At 40.4% G+C, this 23428-nt stretch overlaps 1 protein-coding gene across 22 annotated transcripts in view; it reads right to left on the minus strand.

The window, feature by feature from the left end:
* Positions 1–23428, minus strand: part of Kiaa1217 (KIAA1217 ortholog) — a 444456-nt gene that overhangs the window by 86450 nt on the left and 334578 nt on the right. For all 22 annotated transcript variants that reach the window (XM_074056502.1, XM_074056503.1, XM_074056504.1 and 19 more), the window contains 2 exons: positions 7120–7318; positions 3082–3175 (listed from right to left, as the gene is read on the minus strand). In XM_074056502.1, the coding sequence (XP_073912603.1) occupies positions 3082–3175; positions 7120–7318 (293 nt within the window). The remainder of the gene's footprint in view (positions 1–3081; positions 3176–7119; positions 7319–23428) is intronic.

Here is a 23428-nt window from a genome sequence, read left to right on the forward strand (position 1 = left end):
TAACCTCAGAGTTAATACTTTAGCTTAGCATGCTTCCTGGGGAATACCATTCTATCATAAAAATGGTCTGGGAGAACTGCCTGTAAATCTTAGATACACAATCTTAACATTTCTTCCCGTTCAAAGGCAAGACATTAAATTCACTGCTTAAGGAAAGTCTCAGAGGCCACTGCAGAGTCCTGGCATTGCTGGTGTTGTCCCTTTGCTTGTTCCTACCAATGATTTTTCATATGCATTTGTTGGTGATGAGTGGGCAGCCAGGAGGTCTGTCCCAGGTTGTCTCTGGAGGCTGCTGAGTGAAGTCTAATGACATCAGAAGCAGGGCTACAGTGACTAACACATGAGATGGTTACTGTGGAATTCCTTCACAGACATGCTCACATTACCAACATATGGGAGAATGGAGCACCCCAAACCCATTATGTAGCTTGGTTTAGTCTACGCCACTTGATCCTAGCTTTATTCTCTATTTTTTCACCATAAGCTGTGGGGTTGTGCAGCTGGATTACAGGGAGGGCACAACCCAATGTCCTGTCCTTTCATAGCAATGCAAGACACATTCATGGGGAAAGGAGAAAGAATTCCAACTTCCAGAACCAAAAGGTGAGGCTGAAAGAATTCCATGTCTTTTAAGCTTCTGGAATCTGTTACTAGAGGCCAAACTGCAGGCATGGTCACAGATAGCTGGTTTTGAAATGTTTCCTATTTCTCATTGTTAAGTTATTTTCACTGAAACGTAAAAGCTTTTCTGTTGGTTAGATGGTGAACATTTGTTCTCCCCTTGTTGGGGACAATGGTTGATTTATCACACAAGCAACTGTAGTATAAAGTAGGCTGGGGGTACTGAAAGCGATCACTATCATTTCATCTACAAAGTAGAAAGCAGAAGAACTTTGCTGAAATCCATAGCAAAAGTTTTGCATTCTAATAGGCTTTGTGCATATGGTTAATATTTGATGCTCCTGGTCTTCCCAGGGGGTCCTTCTATAGGCACCACATGTGCTTAAGAGTTTAAACATATGTCTTTCCCAACCAGAAACAACGTTCTCCAAGGCAATTGTAGGGCATCTGTCTGAGAATGGCTTTATGGAACAGAAACAACTTAAACATGACAGAAGTCCAGTTTGAAGACTAGACATATCAACAATAAAGACATCCAAGGGAGCAGAGATTCTTACAAATACCACTGAGAATAACACAAGGCAAAGGGTCTCATATTATTTGTCCATGCTTCACAATAGGCATGACTCACTGTCTTCACCTTGCTCTGCTTTACATTGAAAAGTTTGGCTTTAGCATTGGTTAAAGCCAAACTCAAAATCCTAGATTTTTTTAAAACAGCAATATAGCCTTCGGGTCTAATCAAACACTATTTTATAAATAAAAAAGCAGTTGAGTTTGTAAGATACTTTTTCCTCCAAAAGTGCAGATTCTGTTTCCACTATGTTGCGACTTACATTCTGTTCCAGAATTATACAGAAATTCTTCCAGCACATTCACTTGGACCTCCTGATACCTTTCTTGGTTTGAAACTTACATACCCTGTGTGAAAGGTAGAACTCCTGACTATGTTAGGTTACGTGAGAAAGGGAGATTAAGTTTGCCGATCAGCTAACCTTAAAACGGGGAGATTTTTCTGGAGTATTGGGTAGGCCACTGCAATCACAGGTGTTTATAAAAATGGACAACAGAGGATTAGAGACACAACAATGGAAACAGGGTCAGAGGGATGCTGTTTTGCTGGGTTTGAAGATGGAGGACAGAGATGGCAAATCTATTTGCGTAACCCATAGATTCTTTACAGTCTCCAGAAAAGAACACAACCCTGCTGGCCACCCTGTATTTTAGACCAATGACACTCCTATCAGTCTACAGACTCTATGACTGTTAAGGTTGTACATTTATGGTGTTTTAGCTAAGTTTGTCATAATTTGTTATAGCAGCAATAGAAAACTAATACACACTATCAGGAAACAGAGACACCTAGATGAAGAAGAATATCTCAACACCAGAACAGAAAGATGCATGCATTTCTTCAGCAGTAAAACCCATTCCATTCATTAACTTTTCTTTAGTTAAACTCTAGCACACAGCTGAGGGCTAATCCACAGGAAAGATGATATAAAATAATGCAGTGCCTTCTAAGTGTGTGTGTGTGTGTGTATGTATGTTATGGCATACAACTGAGAAGCTAATTTTTTGTCCCCCACCCCATTTTATGTGAGAAGAATGCACCATCATTATTAGAAATGCATTTCCTTCCAGTGGACCTGCATTAATGTGTTCCTAAAATCTGCTTAAAGTTTCCCTGCTCAGCGATGCTTGTGCACTGTGAATGTTTGGATAATCTGAGATGACCCAAATCTAGAGAATTTTAGCTACAGAATCACACAGGTATTTCTACTCTGCTCGCAACATGGTTCAGAGGAGATAGGTAATATTTGACACAGTAGGACAGCAAGTAGACCTGAATTAGAATCTGAGTAAGAATGCCATGATGTAGAATAATAATGTAAGTACATGAAGAGATTTTCCATGCAAGGTGTGCATTCTTTTGGTTTGCATATGAGTTTGTTTTCACCAGGCAAAAAGACTGCAAGGGAGTCTCAGAGTCAAAGTTCTATGATAAAATATCATTTGATGTGAACACTTTCAGCATCTCCTTGGAGTGACGATATGCTAATCCCATGCTTTGGGTGTGTGGGGAGGGAGTGGAGGGTGGGGTGTGTGTGGGGGGGCGTGTTGGGGGGGTTAGCCTGGTAGTAGAGTACTCACCTAGCACATGGGAGACCCTGCATTTAATGCCCCAGCATGGCCAAAATAAATAAGCCTATAATTTTAAAAAATTAGCTCCATTTATAGATAAATTAGGATGAAGCCAGCTCCATTCCAGTCCCTTTGCCCCAAATGATGAGGAAATGATATTGCTCTACCAAAGAACAACAATGAGTCACCACACAAGACGAATGGTAAGGACCCACCAAACCTGGTAGTGGGGTGTGATGACATCAGGAATAAAGATAAGAAGAAGGGATGGCTTGACCCAGATAATAAAGTTGAAAATAAAACAATAATGCTTACCCTCATGTCTCCATTCACAGTTTTTGGCGTGTGGTTAAATGCATGTGAAGGGTCCTTGTTGTACACTTTGAGGAGTGATCTGTCCTGGATGTTCCTGGAATCAAAAACTTAAATAACTATGACAGACCAAAGGAACAAGACTTTGGCCGTTTCTTCTGCCTATCCCAAGGATCAGGGAAAGGATGTGAACAGACAATCCAGCAATTGTCCACCATATACCGCAGAAAAAGTTCTTTCACCATAAAATGGGCAAATATAAATAAGGAATAGGAGAAAGTACATGTCTTTAGCTTTTCTTTCCTTGATTGATTCCTGGGGAAGGCACTGTATTTTAAAGGTAGCTCTCCATCCATAAATATCAGATAACAAGCCATTTCTTTCAAGCTTCTGAGGGCAGAAAACTAAAGCTTTTACATGCAATAAAGCTCCAATATTTATAATATGTACAAAGAGATTTGGTTAATATTTAATTGTTTACTTTGCCCAAACACCTGGTTTGTTCTTTATCTAATGAATACACACCAAAAAATATTGTTTTTTTTCCTTCTTTCAAACACACTCTGCAAAATTGTATGTTCTGTCTAGAACAAGAAAGTACAATAGAGATCAAAACCAATGTCGCTGCAATGCCTTTATTTTTCTTACACTGTAAGTTTTGAAAAATACTTTTCTGCATACAAATTGGATTATGGGACAAAAAGGAAAAGCAGTAGACAAACTCCTTTTGATGTCAGCTCTTACAACCAACCAGTAACACTGCAGCAAAAGAGAGAAATCCTACATCTTGCTCAAATCCTTAAAATTATTTAAGAGCATAGGAATGATTATGAAGTCCTTCTTCCTCCATAGGCAGCTTTGGAAGAATCCAAGGCCAGTCCAGTCACCTACACTGTGATTCTGCCCAAGACCATCCGGCCAAGCTAGGAGCAAAGTGTGCAGCAAGACGAATTCCTCCCTCCAGGTGTAGCCTCATGTTTAGCGGGCTGATCACAATTGCTGGGTTTATTGGGTTAGGCTTTTGTTTAAATGAAGAGGAGGATTCTTTAAATATCTGCCAGGCGTTGCTTTGAAGCAATGACTAGTCTAAGCTTGCATGGCTGCTCCAGAATCATTAGAAGTCTGCTGGCGGGGAGTGTGCATCCCTCATTAGTGAAAGGGGCTAGGTTAATACGGGGAGAGGCCTGGAGGTAGGGACATGGGTATTCACTAAAGGACCTCACCCTTAAAGGGGAACAGGTACTAGAAAAAAGGTTAGATCAAAAAGAATGAACCTAGAAGGTAACACCCATGCACAGGAAATCAATGTGAGTCAATGCCCTGTATAGCTATCCTTATCTCAACCTGCAAAAACCCTTGTTCCTTCCTATTATTGCTTATACTCTCTCTACAACAAAATTAGAGATAAGGGCAAAATAGTTCCTGCTGGGTATTGAGGGGGGGAGAGGGAGGGGGTGGAGTGGGTGGTAAGGGAGGGGGTGGGGGCGGGGGGAGAAATGAACCAAGCCTTGTATGCACATATGAATAATAAAAGAAAAATGAAAAAAAAAAAAGGACCTCACCCTTCGGCTAGCGCAAGTCACTGCGACCATGGGAAGTCACTGGAAACCTCGCTTAAGTCCTGAAAATGACTTACTGCAATTGGAATGGTAAAGGACACGAACTGGATTTATGATTAATGTAGAGACATGTTCATCTGAGAGGAATCAACAATAAAAAGCCAGATTGCATTTCCTGTGGCAATGTTTACAGCACAGCACTCTCACCTGAACGCTGCATGATTTCCCTAAGGAAAATCCTCAAAACTCAACACAGTGATGTAATAGCCAAATGGTTAGCACATGGGCTGTCACTCCAGCAACTGATGGATGTGAAAGGAAATTTGCTCCTGAGTTTAGAAGACTAAAGTCATTGTCTTCAGTGAAAACCTACACGATATCTTTTAAAAACAAACTTATATAATGCTTGTGAAAATTTCTTCCACAACTCCAATAAAATAGAATTCAAACATCTTCTATAGACAAGCAAAAAAACCAAAAAAGAATGCTTTGGGGGCAGCATATGTATGTGATCGCTTAACATAAACACTATATTCATCATCAAACATAGACATGTTCTCCATTTGAACATTTTAAGGTGAATTTTTGTATTTAAAGAAGTTAGAAAGAAAAATTATAAGTGTGTAAATTAATGACTTTCCACTGTCATTTTAAATGAGAATTTAAAAAATTAAGCTATCAGTATTGTAGCTTAAGGGTCAACAAGATTATCATTTTTGCAAATATCAGCATCCAAACATAACTGATAATTATTAGTGTTTGAAGTGATTGTCTCTTCTCTCACGTGCTGCTTTGATCTATTTTATCTCCTTGATGTCCACTGACTTTTGTCCTCTTTGTCCTCCTCCCATCTTTCTTTGTGACTGCTTTCTGACATTTCCAAAGGATGCAAAAAGGAAGTCAAAGGAGTCATCATACTTCAAAGCTTAGAAAAGGCTCTGGAACATGGTGGCTTTGGTAATAGCAAGATCCTTGCCCAGGCAACAAGACAGTGAGGCCCAAGAGTTCACAACCCCCTGCTCAGCCTTGGGCTCCATAATCAAGAAGGGCTTCACTGAGTTTTGTGCTTATTTCTTATTACTCTGTCTCTCGATGCCTCTAACTGTAAATACAGAAATGTGAGACGACTGTAGTAAAATGGCATAGCTATGGAAAAAGACTCATGAGATTACATCAGAGCAAACACACTTCACTATAATACGATTGTTTCACATTTAAGTTTACGCTTTGTAAATTTAAAAAAAAATGATGACAGCTTGATTAATAATTTATTTCAAAAACAAGCATAAATTTTCTGATACTCATGAATATTTGAGCCCATTTTTAAAAAGCAGGAAGGTTGTGCAACAGATGTAGCACCCACGCTTCAGGGCATGTGTCAAACTGTGAAGGCCCTAAATTACTCATCCACCTTGACACAGGCCTCCATATGTCACCTGTGATCATTGTTAGATATTCATCAGTTTAAATGTATTATGCTCTACAGGCATATTTTTAAAAGGCGGTACCACTTTTCATTATTTCTACAGTGAAAAAACAGCAGAGCTTGCTACCTTCACAGAGCAAGGGCTCAGAAACCCCAAGTCCTGCCCCTCGTAATTTGGCTGAGAATATGGACTGCCAAGTTTGGGGCTGGGCATGGTTCTTAATTGGCCTTCTACACTTGAATATAACCCTTTACTTTGATGCATCTGAGTTTCTGGTTCCATCACTGGGTTAGTCACTGACTAATCTTTTGAGTTTTAAAATATTTAAAGGCTATACTAGCAACTGCTTATTTATTTTGATGTAATGCCCATTTCTCTGGTTGTTTGGCTGGAGAGATCAAATGGATTGTCTGTTTCATAGACAATGCCGCTGCAGTGGCTACAGATGCTCTTGTTTCTTGCCACTTGCATGAGTTCATTTAACCTAGTTTTAGCGTTCACTCAACTGGAGGTCCTGGGGAAAGGTTTCCTGGAAAATGAGCACCTTAAGTAATGGACAACTCTTTAAGAAATAGATGGACAGAAAGAATGCTTTTCAGTTCCTTTTCCTGTGGATAATAACAGAGGTCACTTCTTTTATTCCAACTTCTGGGGTGTCAGTAATGACCTGGTAGGATCATTACCTAAAACAATACAGGCTCTGTCCATGGTGGAAAGAGCCCTTGAGAGGGAGTTTGGAAAGTTCCAGTTCCTAACTACTGCTTTCACCTCTTATCAAGTCTCTCCAACACCTCTTTGGGCCTTAGTGTCCTTAACTTTTAGATTAATTGGGGGTCATGTATTCTTTCTTAAGTAGATTCACACCTGGGAGGTAATCTCCAGAACGATTGTGGCTGCACTTTTCTCACTGGGAAGAGAAGAAATGAGGACTCACCACAAACTCTAGAAATCCAATATGGTGATCAAACCCCTCGAAGATAATATGGTGAAGAAAAAAAAAACCACCCAAACTCTATGTGAAACATGTTCACCAAAAAGAAGATGTAATGACTTACCTTACATCATTTAATTCATAATAGACATTTCTGCTTTCATCTTTGATGTAAATGGCGACACTGGGTGACTCCAGCATCTTCATGGTGAGCTGCTGGGGAAAGGCACTTACGAAGAGAGCACGGATGGTATCTGCACTTGTGATTTCATTCGGCATCCTTAGCTGCTTGGTTTCATCTCCATACTGGAGATAGAGGACCCCTGCACACAAGAGGGACATCGTTATCAGACACGGATCAAGACTCATAGGTCACAAAGCCACAAATAAGCCTCATCTATCCTATTGCACTTACAGATGTTTGGGACAAGCTTGAAACACAAGTAACAAGGGATCAATGCTTGGAATTTCCAGAGAAGGCACTTATCTGGTTATCCTATAAGTACCCACTTTTATTCTTTGGAGTCAAGGCAGGTGTTAAAGAGGCTAATTTGCTGCTATTTTAAAACCAAAAGGACAAAGAGCCAACCTCTGGTGGCCTACGGCAAAAGGCACCACTTAATTCCCTTAGAAGGTATATTTAGAACTCTAATCTCATAGGGTCATTTTTCCATGTCTTTCATTAACTAGCAACGTAACTATTATAGCAATGGGTAAGCGACACAGCTTTAAGTCTTTGTAGTACATTCAGAAACATTTTAAGCGGAAGTGCCATCCTCTTTCTGTGGTTTTAATATGTAGCTATTGAATGTTTATACTGTATTAAACTGTGTGCAAGAAGAGTCTGGCCTCCCAACAGTTCAGAAATAAAACAAGTCAGTCACATAAAGAAAAACATAGCTACTGAATCCCAGAGAGGTAGAGCTCACAGGGGTACGTGGTCCACAGTGGGCCACCTTTCTGAGTATGTCATGCTCTGCAGAGTGTAGTCACTTCCCACATTGATTCTGGGCTTTGCCATGAGGCTTGCTTTGGTCATTGGGACATTAGCAAGTGTGATGTAAAATGAAGATTGATATGTGCTTACACACCGGTGTTGTCCTCTTGGTGAGCTGGATCTTGGGATGGTCCCTCCTAGAACCCAACTCTGGGGAGTCTAGCCTAGGCACATGGGAAGGCCACACAGAGAAGAACCAAAGCCCCAAATGACCGCTCCAGTTATGCCCCCATCCTAAAGGCAGGACCATTGTATGGGCATCTCGGGACTGGCTTTCCCAAGCCAGGTAATCTACCCCAGCTATGCCACATGGAACAGAAGAGATGTCCCCGCTGAGCACCGCTGTAATTGCAGAATCAGAAACAGATACGTGATTGTAATTGCTTTCAAGTTGCTATGTTTACAGTCACTTGGTATTTGGAAATAGATGACTGAAACAGGACATCTGAGATCCTGATGATGAATTCAAATCCTGTCTTTGCAAGAATCTACTGAGGGTGGATCACCACTGCTAGCTTTAGCAGGAAAGACTAGAAAGAAAATAGAGTGATTTCTGGTTAAATGTGGCAGTTGATATAATAAATTTGTTGACTTCCTCTAGAAATTCCATCAAAATAACAATATGGGGTAAATTTAAAAAAAAACAAACAAAAACCTGAGCCGAAGAAGTAAAAGAATGAGAGAAGAGGCAATAGCAGACCAGAGGAAGCTAACACCTAAATCTTCAAGGGAAGTTGGGTGTGGTGGCTCATGTCTATAATCTGAGCTACTTAGGAGGTTGAAATTGGGAGAAGAAGGGTTCCAGGCCAGCCCAGCAAAAAGTTTTCAAGATTCCATCTCAACCCAAGCGTGGTGCTGTGTGCCTGTCATTCCAGCAATGGCAGGAAGCGTAAACTAGAAGGACCATGGTCCAGGCTTGCCTGGGCAAAAAGTAAGATCCTATCTCCAAAATAACCAGAGCAAAAAGGGCTGGAGGCGTGGCTCAAGAAGTAGAACACCTGCCTCACAAGCAGGAAGCCCTGAGTTCAAACTCCAGCATTGTCAAAAAAAAAATCTTCAAGCAAAGAATTCAGTATAAAACTTGCAGGGTAGAAAAGCTCAGAAAATGAGGCACCAGGTCCTCTGCAGGTGGAGCTGCAGAGGGAGTGAAAAGCATGGGTGGGGCTCAAGTGAAATTTAGTTTTTCCCAGTGGTGCAGCAAGACGTCCACCTTCCCTTTCTGCCCCACTGAGCCAAGGAACTCCTCACTGCATCCACATTTGGAGACTGAAAAACCTGAACCAACGATGGCATTCTGGGATAGTGCTAAGGGAGTGACACCTCAGTCAGAAACCACAAGACCTGCCTGGAAAGCTGAGTGGCCTGGGAGGGGAGACCAACAGATTTTTTTTTTTTTTTTTGGCAGTACTGGGGTGTGAGCTCAGACCCTTGCATCACTTAAACCCTGCTCACAGTCCTTTTTATTTTAGGTCATTTTTCATGTAGGGTCTTGCATTTTTGCCTGCAGCTAGTCTTGAATCACAATCTTCCTACCTTTAGTGTAGTTGGAATTACAGACATGTTCTACCACACCCAACAGATAGTTGAAGGTGATATTCAGATTACGTCAGGCCTCCTCATAGTGAAACAGCCATGTGAGTCATCATGTATAAAAACTTCTATTGGTGTGAACATGTCTCCCTTCTATATTAACAGATTTCCAAGGATTAACAGATAAAAGCTTCTTTTTGGGGAATGGGGTACTGGGGTTTGAATTCAAGGCTTTGCACTTGCTAGGCAGGCGCTCTACCACTTGAGCTGTGCCTCCAGCCCTTTTTACTTTTGTTATTTTTCAATAGCATCTCACATTTATACCCGGGCAGGACGGGACCACAATTCTATTTAGCTTCCTGTATAGCTGGCATGACAGGCCAGCACAGCCATGTCCAGTTTTTTTATTGGTTAAGATGAGAATTCTCAAACTTTTTTCTGTGGACTGACCTTGTATTCCCATCACAGTCTCTGCGTTCTGAGTAGCTAGGATTACAGGCCTGAGACATTGCACCTGGCTTATAAAAGGTTTTAACATGAAAGAAAATAATCAGGAAACAGAAACTCAGAAGAGATGAACTGTTGAGGGACTGGGGAAGATGTGGGGAACAGGAGTGAGCTCTGAGAACCATGCAACAGAAGGTCAAATTTCAGTGAAAAAGAAAAAGCTGATGAAATCTCACAGCATGAACACGGAGTGGTGGGAAAGAGGACAAGGGAAAGAACAACAGAAAATGCCACCAGAGCATCTATATTCCTCGAAAAGGGGATTTGCATAGAAGAGATCAGGAAAATCAAAGATGTTTTCCAAAAAGTCTTCCCCTCCTCACCAAACTAAAGTATATCAGACTGCAGATTGAAAAGATTCATGAAAGGCCCAACACACTCAGACTTGTCACTGAGACATTATAGATCATGGGAGAAACAGAAGGTCCTGGAAGCTCCCACAGGTGGGGCAAAGTCAGGTGTCAGAAAGACATTAGCTTTCTCAATGGCAACCAGGAATCAAAAGAAAATGGGGCAGCAGGCCAGATGTGAAAGCTCACACCTGTAATCCCAGCTATTTGGGAAGCAGAGATCAGAAGGATTGAGGTTTGAGGTCAGCCATGGCAAAAAATATTAGTAAGACACCATCTGAATGAAAAATGTTGGGGGTGGTGACACTCACCTTTCACCCCAGCTACAAAGCTTCCAGACTGGCCTGGCCCAAAGCACAAGATCCTATGTCAAAAATAACCAAAGCAAAAAGAGCTCACTCAAGTGTACAGTGCATGCCTAGCAAATGCACAAGGCCTTGAATTCAAACCACAACATCAACCCCCACTCCTCCCAAAAAAGCAAAGAAAGAAAAAGAAAATGGAGCAGAACCTTCAAAAATCTGGGGTGGTGTGGGATGGAGTAGGCAGTGATTCACACCTGTAATCCTAGATCTTGGTTCGAGGTCAGGAAAAAAGTTTAGGAGACCCCATCTCAACCAATGACTGGGTGTGCACCTGTCATCCCAAGCTAGCATCAGAAAACACAAATGAGAGGAGCAACAGGCATGAAGCAAGACCCTATCTCAAAAATAACCAACACAAAAGGGGCTGAGAGCATGATTCAAGTGGTAAAACAAGGGTGAGGACCTGCGTCTAACCCCTAGTACCAAAAAGAAAAAGCATCTAATATACATCTCTACCCACCTGATCTTCATCTATACTTCTAATCTACATCTATGCCCACCTAAAACATTGGTCAGGAGTCCATTTAAGTCAGCTTCTCAGTGGGGCCTTCCCTGGCCACCTATCCAACATTTCAACACCCATCTCCTATGTTTCATACCCCAGACTTGCTGTAATTCTGTTGCTTAGCAATTTTCACCATATACTGTATAATTCATATTTTAATCTTTTGGTATTGTTTACTGACAGTCTTTCTTGTAAGTTTCATGAGATCAGGGATTTAAAAAAATTTTTTTTTGTTATCCCTCATTTCCATGACAGTATCTGTTATGTGGTAGTTTCTCAATAAATACTTGTTGAGTGAATGAATCAATTATTTATTCATTTCTAAAGGAGCTCTCAAGTGAGGTGGTCTAGTTGAGCCATATGAGTTTTTCCTAGATGGTGTAGCAGCCTGACCTCTGGTTTGTATACTTATTAGAATACATTCTGAAACAGTCACTTCCTTGACCAGAGTCACCCTTTTGCATCAAGCATAAATAGCTTAATTTCCCTTCTCTGCTTACCTCAATTTTGACCTTCAGCTTCCTCAAGGGAGTGAGTTTTCTAGAATCTCTATGTGGTTACACGTTCTTCAGAGTGCAGAGAAAATCTTACAAGCCTTTCTGATCACAGATTGTGCAACAGTTTGCCCCAAATGGGAGGTATGGTGACCGTCCCGTGGGATTGCTAATGCTATATCAAAAGGCCAAGACCACTCTTGAGGTCTGGGCTCCATCCATGCCTGGGCGAGGTCACTGCAGAAAAGCCACTGATGGCCTCGCTCTAGTTAAATATCACAGCCTGGCTCTCCCAAAAGGCCTGATTTTCATCTCCACATCTGCATTCTGTATGTGCGTATGCTTGAAATAGAATTTGTAAGCTCTGGAATGGAAAAATATTGGGCCTAAACTCCAGTTACCTCAGGTCTGGCTGGTGCAGGTGCCAGCTGTGTACACAAGACCAGTTACAGCTTGTGACAGTGGGAGAGGATGGGAAAGATGCCTTTACAAACCAAGGAGAACAGTCTTTTTACACATGATTCCAGAAAGGTATTAGAAATGCTTTAACTCAGAAGGAATTCTCTTAATATACGATGGCATTTTATTGGCATGGTGATAAACTAAAACTCACATGGTTCCTAGAGATTCAGTGTGTCTGGCCACACAGCCCCCTGCACATGGAATAGTGCTGAAGGGCCTTGGATCATAATTTCCCTTTTTATTGAAGAAGAGAAGAGACCAGTGGAGTCCATTTGTAGGATGCCTGCTATGTTTCAGAAACAGAGCATGCATTTCATTCATTCAGTCAGCATAGCATCCTTTGTCAAGTTGTAACTATGGTCCCATTTCAACGACAAGGAAATGGAAGTTCAGAACACCCAAGCAACTTACTTAAAAGTTACAACAAGTAACTAAGACATGCAGCCACACTGTGTTTTTTTTTTTTTTTTTCTTGCAGTACTGTGGTTTGAATTCAGGGCCTTATGTTTTCTAGGCACTTGAGTCATTCTGCCCACTGTGTTCATCTGCAGAAACTATGAACTCTCTTGAAGAATACTGCTTCTGAAATTCTGCATTGAGCCTTATCTGCCTCTTCCACCCATCCTCACAGTCCCCTTAGGTGTCCTCATGCTTTTAGACTGACCATGTGCTAGAAGATGTTGAAGCACTGAGGACAGTTCAGAAAAATTCACATCTTCAACTCAACTGCAGGAAATGCCAGCACATGGTTAGAAATAACCCACATCCTGGGGGATGGTGGTTGTGGAGTTCCACACCCAGAACTCTTAAATGAACCCTGAAATACTTTGGCATCCATCTAGAAGGCTGATCATTCAAGAATGTCTCTTCTTTGGTGCTTTCAAAGCACAGCAACCAAGAATCTTAGCTATGTTAAAACCAAGTGCACTTGGCAGGTCATCCCTATGCCAGACATCTCCATTGCACTTGAATCTCAGAATTAGTTCCAAAACGTGGAACATCTTCTAAAATACTCTGATCTCAATAAGGTATCCCAGGAGATTCACAGTGTGACCTCAGCCTCTTTATCTTATTACCTCAGATTGTCCCAGCTTCTCAGGGCCCCAGAGTTAGCCTGGACACCTTGCCACTCACATTCACACCATGGGCTGTGAATTCACACCCTGGCTTGCAGTGGTCTCAGCACACATCACCTCCTTGGAATTGTCTTACCTGTGTTAGTCAGACTTTTTGTTGTTGTGACAAATACCTGAGCAAAACAACTTATGGGTTGATTTATTTTGGCTTATGGTTTCAGAGGTTTCAGAACATCATTGTGGGGAGGGCGTGGCAGAACAGAGCAGTTTGCCTCATGGTGGTCAGGAAGCGAAGAAAGAGAGAATGCCTGTTCTGGCTGACTTGATTTTTCTCCCCTTTTATTCTGTCAGGGACCCTTAGTACATGGGATGGTGCAGTCCACGTTCAGGAAGGTCCTCCCCCAAACATACACACAAACACACATGCACAGACATATGCTCCTCTAATTTCCTAGGTCCTTCTCAATCCAAATAGTGTGACAATCAAGATTAACCATGGTCTTCCACAACCACTCCTCCATCAGTTTTCCATTATGAATTCAAGAATAAATTTTGTTCATGTATGTGCTTACATTGTGCTATGTTGGAATTGAAAGCCATGGCTTTTACTTTTGCATTACAGTGGTAGACATGTCAGTTTCCTTCATCAGATAATAGCACAGAATATGGTGTTAAGCACCTGTGGATGTTCAAATATACTGAGTTGAAACTAATCCAATTCTCCCTGTAATGTGAGCAAGTTAATATGATGTGTGCTTGCCTTCTGGAACACTTTCCCTAAAGGACACCTTCTAGAGGTAGATGATGTGGGATTTTCATAGGAACAGAATTCCTCAGTTTCTCCAAATCCAATTTAAGATTATGCATTGCTGATGGCAATATATAAAGAGCTTTTGTAGTACTTTCTGACGGGAAAACATGTTTTCAACTTAAGAAAATTATTATAATTAAAATAAGACAGGTTTTTACACCTATGAAATAGGCAAAGAGTTTTATAATAAAATAAACAGTATTGACAGGTATTGTAAAAATGTATACTCTTGTATACCTCTGTTGGGAAAGCTATTTGTCAATCTATACTCAAAACTCCATATATATTATTTATATATATTCCTCCACATTTAGGCATAAAGATGTCCCTCCCAGAATGTTCAGCAAAGCATAATTTGCAAGAATAACATAAGGGAGGGGAAATGTCAAACAATAGGGAATTGATTTGATAAATCATCTTGTTTAATAAATCTTTTCACTGGAACAATGCACTGTTATCAAAAGAATTGGAAAAGCATATGGCCAGGAGCAAATATTTATGTTTTGTTAAGTGATAATGCATATTGCAAAGTAGAAGGGAAGAAGGTTTATAAAAATCAATTAATTACCTTGATGGCAAGGTTTTGTGGGTCCAGAAACATAAAATTTTAAGGGGCCTCTTTAGGAATAAGAACACCAAGTTAGAAATATAAAATTAGGTAGGAAGGTGTCTTGGGGTGAAAGTTCACCCAAATTTGTTTATAATTTTCTAGCTCTTCCTTCTAAAATAAATGTGCTTTGATTGGGCATTGGTGACTCATGCCTGCAATCCTAGCTACTTGGGAGGCAGAGATCAGAAGGACTGAGGTTCAAAGCCAGCCCTGGCAAATAGTTCATAAGACCTTATTTCAAAAATACTTAACACACACAGAAAAGACTGGTGAAGTGGTTTAAGTCGTAGAGCATTTGCCTAGCAAGTGTGAGGTCCTGAGTCCAAACTGCCAAAAAAATAAATAAATAAAATAAGTATGCTTCATTTGAATATCATAAATGACAATTTCCACACAGCTAAAAATTTGGGGATGCTACTCAGTTAACTGTGTAGTTTTTTTACACAGAAAAAAGCCAGAAACAATGGCTTAAGAGAGACTGCTCAGATAAAAACTTTCAGTGGAGTTGATGGAATGGAACTTGACATCTGAATGGAGATGATACTGGTATTTACCAAATACTGGTATTTAACTGCAGTTTACACAGCAGGGTATCCTTAAGAGACTATACTTAAGAGTCTAATAATTTAAAACAAAAAATGTGTAATGTGCTCAGAGGCTCTGTAGAAATGGCTTCATTCATTCCCTAGATAAGCCCCTATCATGTGCCAGGAACTGGGGGTAACACAAGGGTCGTAATCCCTTTCTTCTTGGAGGGATCTTCTGGTTACCCCGTGCATTCTAACACCTGTGGAGTCCCCTAAAAGACAGTGTTCTTTGGAAGTTAGCAGTTAACACCTAAGGCCAGCTGACATTCGTTTCACACACAGCAGCCAAGTTGAACAAGGCTGTGCGTGCTCCCTGCAAAATTCTAGCATACCCTCTGCTGCCAGCCCAGAGAGGACTCATGCTGTCAAGACCCTTCTTATGGATCAGCTTTTCAAACAGGTGACAAAGCCACATAGTGACAGTCACCTTGGGAGGAAGGAAAAGATCATAGGAATTTTATTGCCCATGGAAAGTTTCGATGTAATTCATTTTTGGAATCACTTTACTCCTAGATTTCACTGTTTTGCCTTCAGTTGACAAACACTAAGCCTATGCTACAGCATCCAAAAAGCATTAAGCAATCTGTTAGCATCTTATTTTACTAGAAAACCTGATACTTAAAGACAATGTATGATCTGCCAAAGTCTTTTAGTTAATTTATCTTCCATTGGTATAAGGTGAAAATTTGGAGGCCCTCTGCAGAAATCTCTTAAGGAGGCATTAGGAAGAATGGCGAAACTCCAGGCAATAGTGATTTTGAGCCCCGTTCTAATTTAAGATGTACTTGAAAGAGCCATTATTGTGGGCATAGCCTGTGTGAACATTGTAGAAGAGCATGCTAAAAGAAAGAAATATGTAGGAAGTTAACCATGACAGTGTTGTTCAGACTGCTGTAGCTAGAAGGACACCTGCCTGGAGACTCAGTGTCAACACAAAGTCTGGGTAAGGACACCACTGAGGCTTTAATCCTTTGACTCTGTTTGGCTTTAGACAAATTGGTATTGAAATGAACATTCATTGAAATGAACGTTCCAAGGCCATTTCTCTCAAAAATGTTCAGAAGAATTAGTTGATGACTTCTAGAATTCCGATGGTTAAAGACATGAGTGTCTAGGATATTGATTTCTAGCACCAAGACCTTGTTCATTAGAATCCCATTTATTCAACATTGCCTTTTCACATGAATATTTAGTAACTTGTCTATGAAGGTGCTGTCATCCAAAGTCACAATAGAACTTGCAGCAATAACAACCAATTCAATATTTTATTCTGAAAAGTCACTAAAAAATTAAGGCAGAAAATATTGTAAGATTGTACACAGAACATGTTTGTAATAGTGGAACTAGTCTGTGGAACTCAGGGTAGGAGGGAAAGGAAAAGGGAATTATAGAGAGTCAACAGTATTGAAACACACTGCATCTATGCAGGTAGATGACACAACTACACGTGCTAAAAAGCTGTTGAATAACAGGGCAGGAGGAATAGGGTAAGGAGAGTAATAGAGGAGGTCAAACTGACCAAAGTATTCATAGCTGGGATTCCTCAAAAAATCCCTCTGAAAATCTATTTTGGAGTTAAAAATGAAAGACAGGTTGGCAGACTGGTTCAAATAGTAGAGTGCCTGCCTAGCAAGCATGAGGCCCTGAGTTCAAATTCCAGTACCAACAAAAAATAAGTAAATAAAAATAAAGGACAGGATTGTAAAATAGATCCTCTGTATGTATGTGTGTGTTGTGGAGGAGGTGAAAGAGGGTGAATATGGTCGATGTGCTTTGTATACATATATGATGAAACCTATTACAATTATTTTAGGTGGGGAAGGGAGAGGGATGAGGGAGAGATGGTGGGGGTGATCCTTACCAATGTTCAATGTAAGGCTTTTCTGAAATGTCACAATAAATCCCCCCTGCATAATTACTGTATGCTAATAAAAATGTAAAAGAGAAAATATTATAAGAAAAGCTTTGAGAAACACTATAGTGATTATGGATGCCTGCAACTGTAACTTCATTCTCTTACATTTGGTTAACAGTGAGGTAAATTAAATATTGCCATATTGTTTCATTTAAAAAGGCTATTATTAACCTGGATATTAGACAAATACACAAAAGAACTTCAATTTTATATATAACCCTTTAAATAAAGTATTAGCAAAGCATAAATAGCTATGTATAAAAAAAATCTCATTACCAAGAACAAGGAATGTAAGGATGGCTTAACATTGTAAAGTCTAGTCCTTGTATTTTCTGCAATATAAATAATAGATAAATTTAATGCTAATGTTAATATAAGCAGATAGATACTAAGAAAAATCCATCACACTCAAAACTTCTAGCATGATGAAATGTTAGAAAATTTGACCTTAAATTTGGAATTTTTTGTGTGATTTCTGCATTGAAAGAATAAGAAACAAAAGCCACATGGCTTAGGACAGGATACCAAAACCATGCTGAATCTGAGCAAATGTCCTGAAGAACCTAAGGAAAATGGTGATATATTATTAGAATTTGAAATGACTCAATGTGACTGAAGCAAGATCAATACATAAAACCAACAGCAACCCAGATACTAGAAAAAATAGTCAAATAAAATACATCACTTATAACAACAACCTGGTCATTCTGAGAACACCAATAAGTGGGAATACTTGCTCGACCAGATATCAACATGATTAAAACCATGTGGTTTTGGTAAAGAACAAGTAAGGTTATGGAAAGAAACAGAGAGACTAGAAAAAGACACAGGTTTTATGAGGCCTTGAAATATGATAGAAGCCATCCTACAAATCCATGGAGAAATGACTATTCAATAAATAGTGTCAGGAAAAGTAGTTTTCCATATGGCAAAAGTAAAACATATATCCCTTTCTTACACCGTAAGTAAAATAAATTCCTGATGGGCTAAAGAGCTGTATGTAAAAAGTCAACTATAGAAAAATTTTAAAAATACAACACATAGTGTTGTCTTCTAGCATATTGACTTAGGGAAAAAAATCTAAAGAAACAAAAACCATAAATCATAGAGAAAAATAGTGTTTATTATCCTATATGAAAATGAGTATTTTATATGACCAAAGACATTGCAGACAAAGAAGACAAACCACATTCTGAAAGAAGATATTTACAATCCCCAGGCTCTGTTATGGGATTAGTATTCAGAACAAAGAAAACTGTATAAATCAATTTTAAAAAATAGCAAAACAGAAGATCGGTCATAATGGGTATCCAAATGGAAATAAATGCACAATTCAAAGTAGAAGAAATCCCAGCAACCAGTAAATGTTAAAATGCTCACTAGCAATTTAAAAAGGAATATGAATGAAAACAATGACTTTTTTTTAATACCCATCACACAGGCAAAAGTCAATAACTCTAGCAGCCTCGAGTCTTGGTGAGGACATAGCAAAGCAGAGTTTGTTATCCATTGCTAGTGAGATATAAATGTGCCCAGTGTTTTGGGGACACCTGGGAAAGTTATAGATGTCCATCCTGTATTTGGCTGTCTTCTAAGCTGTCCATCACAGAAAAAAACCTCACAAGTGGGCACTGTTCTGGGGTGCTCATTGTAGCACCGTTTGCATTTGTTTGTTCTAGAAGGCTTATTCATATAATGGAATAATAAGCACTAATGACAAATGTATGACATAGAATCCTATCTACCCACAGGATAAATCTCAAAAACATAATGCTGAGTGGGTACAGAGATTTAGAAAACATGAATGCATCATGACACCATTTTTTAGGTAAAATATGTTAACGTGTAAAACAATAATAAATGTTACAAGTGCGCCAAGTTTATGGCAGCTATACACTCCCTCCTCCCCAACTTCAGCAAGTGCTCAGCTTTGGAAAATGAAAGACCATGGGGTTTTACAACATTTTATTCCTTTAAAAATGGTACGAGGACTGAAGCAATCACACAAACATGGTTTTTTTTGTAGAAATTGACAAGCTTTATCTAACTTACAGTTGCTATGTGCCAGGCACTGATCTGAACCCTTCCCAAATACGAACTCATTTCATCTTCTCTGCAAGGTCACTGCCATTCTCCCTGTTTCATAGATGAAAACTAAGGCAAAGAGAAGTAATTTATGTGATCCACTCAGTTAATTAGCTTATCCATCATGATATTCACCTTTGGCTATATTTATTGTAGTTCTGTGGTTCTTGTATTCTTTCCTTCAAGAAACTAAATAAAAATCATTTTTAAAAAGAATGTTAAAATAATGATGTTTAGTAGTGTTCCTTCCACAGAACACTTCAAACCTGGATGCAGTTAGAGGGATTTGGAAGTTTTCACTGGATTGTGATGAAACAGTGGATGCTGAAATACTATAATACAAAGCGAAGAGTAAAAGCCCCAAAGAGAAGAATGAGATTTTCTTAAAGATGAGAACAAAAGGGTAAAAGTACAATACATGGCCCCTGGAATAAAACAAAAAATGAAAATGAATTGCCCTTTTAGGGATATGAAAAGTGTACCTTGGGCTAGGGTTGTAGCTCAGTGGTAGGACGCTTGTCTAGCATGCACAAGGCCCTGGGTTCCATCCAACACAGAAAGAGAAAAGGAAGGAAGGAGGGAAGGGAGGGAGGGAAGGAAAGAAGGAGGGGAGGGAGGGAATGAAGGAGGGAGGGAGGACTGACTTACACAGAGTATGCAATTCTTATTTTCTCGGTATCAGAAAGCCTCAGCTGGACTTTGAAAAAAGGGTTGTAATTGCTCTCCTAAGAGATTTATACAGCCTGTATTTCTTTCAATTATAATGATTGGCAAATTTAGGCCCAAAGATTAAGACTATTAGTGAGAAACTCAGTTCATCTAAAATTTTTCTTCTCTGCAAAAGTAATAGAATATTATAATTATGGTAGATGAATGAAAATTTCTTTAGAAAGGTTTTTTTAAACTATGAAATGTTAGTTTTGTTTTTTGTTTTTTTTTAAATCAGTACATGTACACTCTTTTTTTTTCTTGAGGTAATGCATATTGGACTCAGGGCCTGGCAAGCACTCTCCTCCTTGAGCCTCACTTCAGCCCTTTTTTCTTCATTTTTCTTTTCTTTTTTTTTCATAGTGGGGTTCGAATTGAGGGCCTCACACTTGCCACTCTACACTTGAGCCACTTTACCAGCCCTTTTTGCATTCTTTTTTTTTTTTTCTTTTTTTTGAGATGCCTGGGCTGGACTGCACCACAATCTTCTTTGTGCTTCGCTGCATAGCTGCCATGACAGTAATAACCACACCACAACTAACCATTGGTTGAGATGGGGAGGGTCTTTCAAACTTTTTGCCCAGGCTGGCCTCAAACTGTGAATCTCCTGATCTCTGCCTCACAAGTAGCTATAATTAGAATGACCCACCCAGAATAAGTCATTTTTTCTGCGCGGGCAGGCAGTCCTGGAGGCTGAGCCTTGCCCTTGCTAGACATGTGCTCTACCACGTGAGCACACCCTAGCTCAGTTTGTTTTTGATAGAGTCTTTGCTTTGACTGGGACTGGCCTCTGACCACCTCCCAAGCACTAGTACGTAGTGTTAAGGATTAAATTGCTCAGAAAGTCTTTAATTTTCTACTGCTGGGAAAAAAAAAAAGTCTGCTTGAAAAGGTACAACCTGTTTAATCCTGTATTTGGGGGAGAAAGAGATCAGTGTCAACATGAAGAACTTCTTTCCTACTGTTGTAAACAAACCTTGGATTCACGAAGAACTTCAAGAAGAAACTTTCAGGGTAAAGGGGAACACCGTAATCCATGCTAATGAGGGGGAAAAAAAGGATCCTCTGACAACAAACATGTAAGCAAACGTTGGCATAGCTGTACCTGTGGGATTCCACGTCATAGAGAATCTCCTTTTTCAAGCTCCTTTTTATTTCTTGAATTAAAAATCCTTATTTTAGATTTGGGGAAATAGCTCAGTGGTAGAGTACTTTCCTAGCATATTCATGGCCCTGGGTTTTGTTCCAACATGACCAAAAATCCAGAGCCTTGAACATGCTACACAAGTGCTCTAATACGAGCTGCATCCCCAGTCTAGGTTTTTAGGGACAGTGAATTGCATGTTGCCCATGCTGGCCTTGAGCTCCTGGGTATAACTGATCCTCCTGTCTCATTCTCCTGAGTAGCTGGGATTATAGCTGCAAGCAGCCCTGGCTTAAGGTCATTTTCAGAAAGTATAAATGTGGTCTGCTTGGACTCCAGAGAGTCTTACCCCTTGGTGCCATCTGCTCCCATCTCTGTCCCAGCAATCCTAGTCCCCATCAGCCTATGGCTCCCATGGAAATAACTTCGTCTTTAGCGCCTCAGGAAGTATTTTGGGGAAACAATTACCACCCATCTGCACATGGCTGGACTTTGCCTTATTAAGCATTGGGGTGACCTAATAACATCATGCACAGGACCCTACGGGGTGGGGCACTCAGTCAAAGTGTGACAGAGGTCATAAGCAGCCATTGATAGATACTCAAATATTCTTTCTTACTTTTTTGTTCTCCAGATCTACTAGGCAAGCAATAAAATTGGTATACAGGCAGCCAGGAAGGACAAGGCACAGCTAAACAGCTGTTTCTTGCTAGGCAGCCTTTGCTGCACTTGCCTTTAGGGCTGGAGAGTAGGCTCAAGGAGGTAGAAAGAGGGTGTCGGCAGCTGGCAGAAATCCAGACCTCACTGCCCTTCATTTTGAAGCTCTTAGCAAACACATAGACTTGTTGTATCTCCCATGTGAGTCAAAAACACAACCCACTGGATGGCAGTGGTCCTAGGAAAGACCACCTTCCCTAAATCTCTGCAGTTGGATTTAGGCAAGTGCAGGGCTCATACGGGTAAGTCTTGATGGCAGCAAAAGAGTCAAACTGGAAGGGGACCTCTAGCATTTCAATACATACAAGTACTGAGGACCACCAAGGCATGGCTGTTTGCAGGACATGTGGAGGGAGTCTTCCCCATGCAGGGTGAGGCCATCACACACTCACCTGTGCCTGTGACCCCTTGCAATGTGGAAGGAATCTGAGGGCACAACCACTGGGAGGCAGGTGGAGCTGCTGCAGGCTGAGATGGGTAGGGTTCCCTTCTTAGTCATATAATCTGGCAAAAACAACACTTGACAGCTCAGCGATTTGTGTGTGTGTGTGTGTGTGGCTATATTTGTGTGTGTGTTTGACTTAGGGCTTTGTGTTTGCAAGGCAGGTGCTGGACTGCTTGAGCCACACCTCCAGCCCTTTTGGCCCTGGTTATTTTGGAGGTAGGGTCTCACTTTTTGCCCAGGTTGGTCTAGACTGTGATTCTCCGTTGGTCACTGGGATGACAGGTGCATGCTACCACACCCAACTTTTTCCATTGAGATTGGGTCTCATGAACTTTTTTTTTTTTTCCCTGTTGGCCTAGAACCATGATCCTCCCAATCTCAGCCCCCTACATGTGTACCTTGGGACGATAGGTGTGTATCACCATGCCCAGCTATTGGTTGAGATGGAGTCTTGTGAACTTTTGGCCAGGCTGACCTCGAGCCATGATCCACCTGATCTCAGTCTGCTGTGTAGACAGGATGACAGACATGAGCCACCAGAATCTGGTCAGATCAGCAAATTCTAAAACCAAGTGTGGTCAGATCTGATTTTGAAGGCATATGTGTCACAGAATGAGGCGAGAACATATTGTCTCTAACAATCTGCCAGCCTGGTTTAGACCTTTAAATGTGTTTAGACAAGTCTCTTATCCTTGCCCCAGACAGATTTTGTGTGATACACAAAGACCAGGGGTATTGCCTCAACGTCAGAGCAAAGCTAGGAAGAGAAGGCATTTCACCTATATGGTAAAACTATTATGTACTCATGTGTGTAAATGGAAAAGTGAAACCTGTGAAAACTCTTCCAGGAATGGGGGAGGAGGGATAAAGGAGAATGATGGAGGGGTGAATTCAACTATGATATATTGTAAGAACTTTTGTAAAGGTCACAATGTACCCCCATCCAGCACAACAATAATAAAAATTTTAAAAGAAGGCATTTTACCTTCTACCATTCAAGTTGCTGTGATCTCTATCAATGGGTTATTTAATTTTCATGCATTTATCTGTTTGTTTGTTTTGTTTTGCTACATAGCCAGGCTGGCCCAGAATTTGCAATTCGCTATGTATTGATAGGTACCAATA

The sequence above is a fragment of the Castor canadensis genome, chromosome 15 (assembly GCF_047511655.1).
Source record: "Castor canadensis chromosome 15, mCasCan1.hap1v2, whole genome shotgun sequence".
NCBI lineage: Eukaryota > Metazoa > Chordata > Mammalia > Rodentia > Castoridae > Castor > Castor canadensis.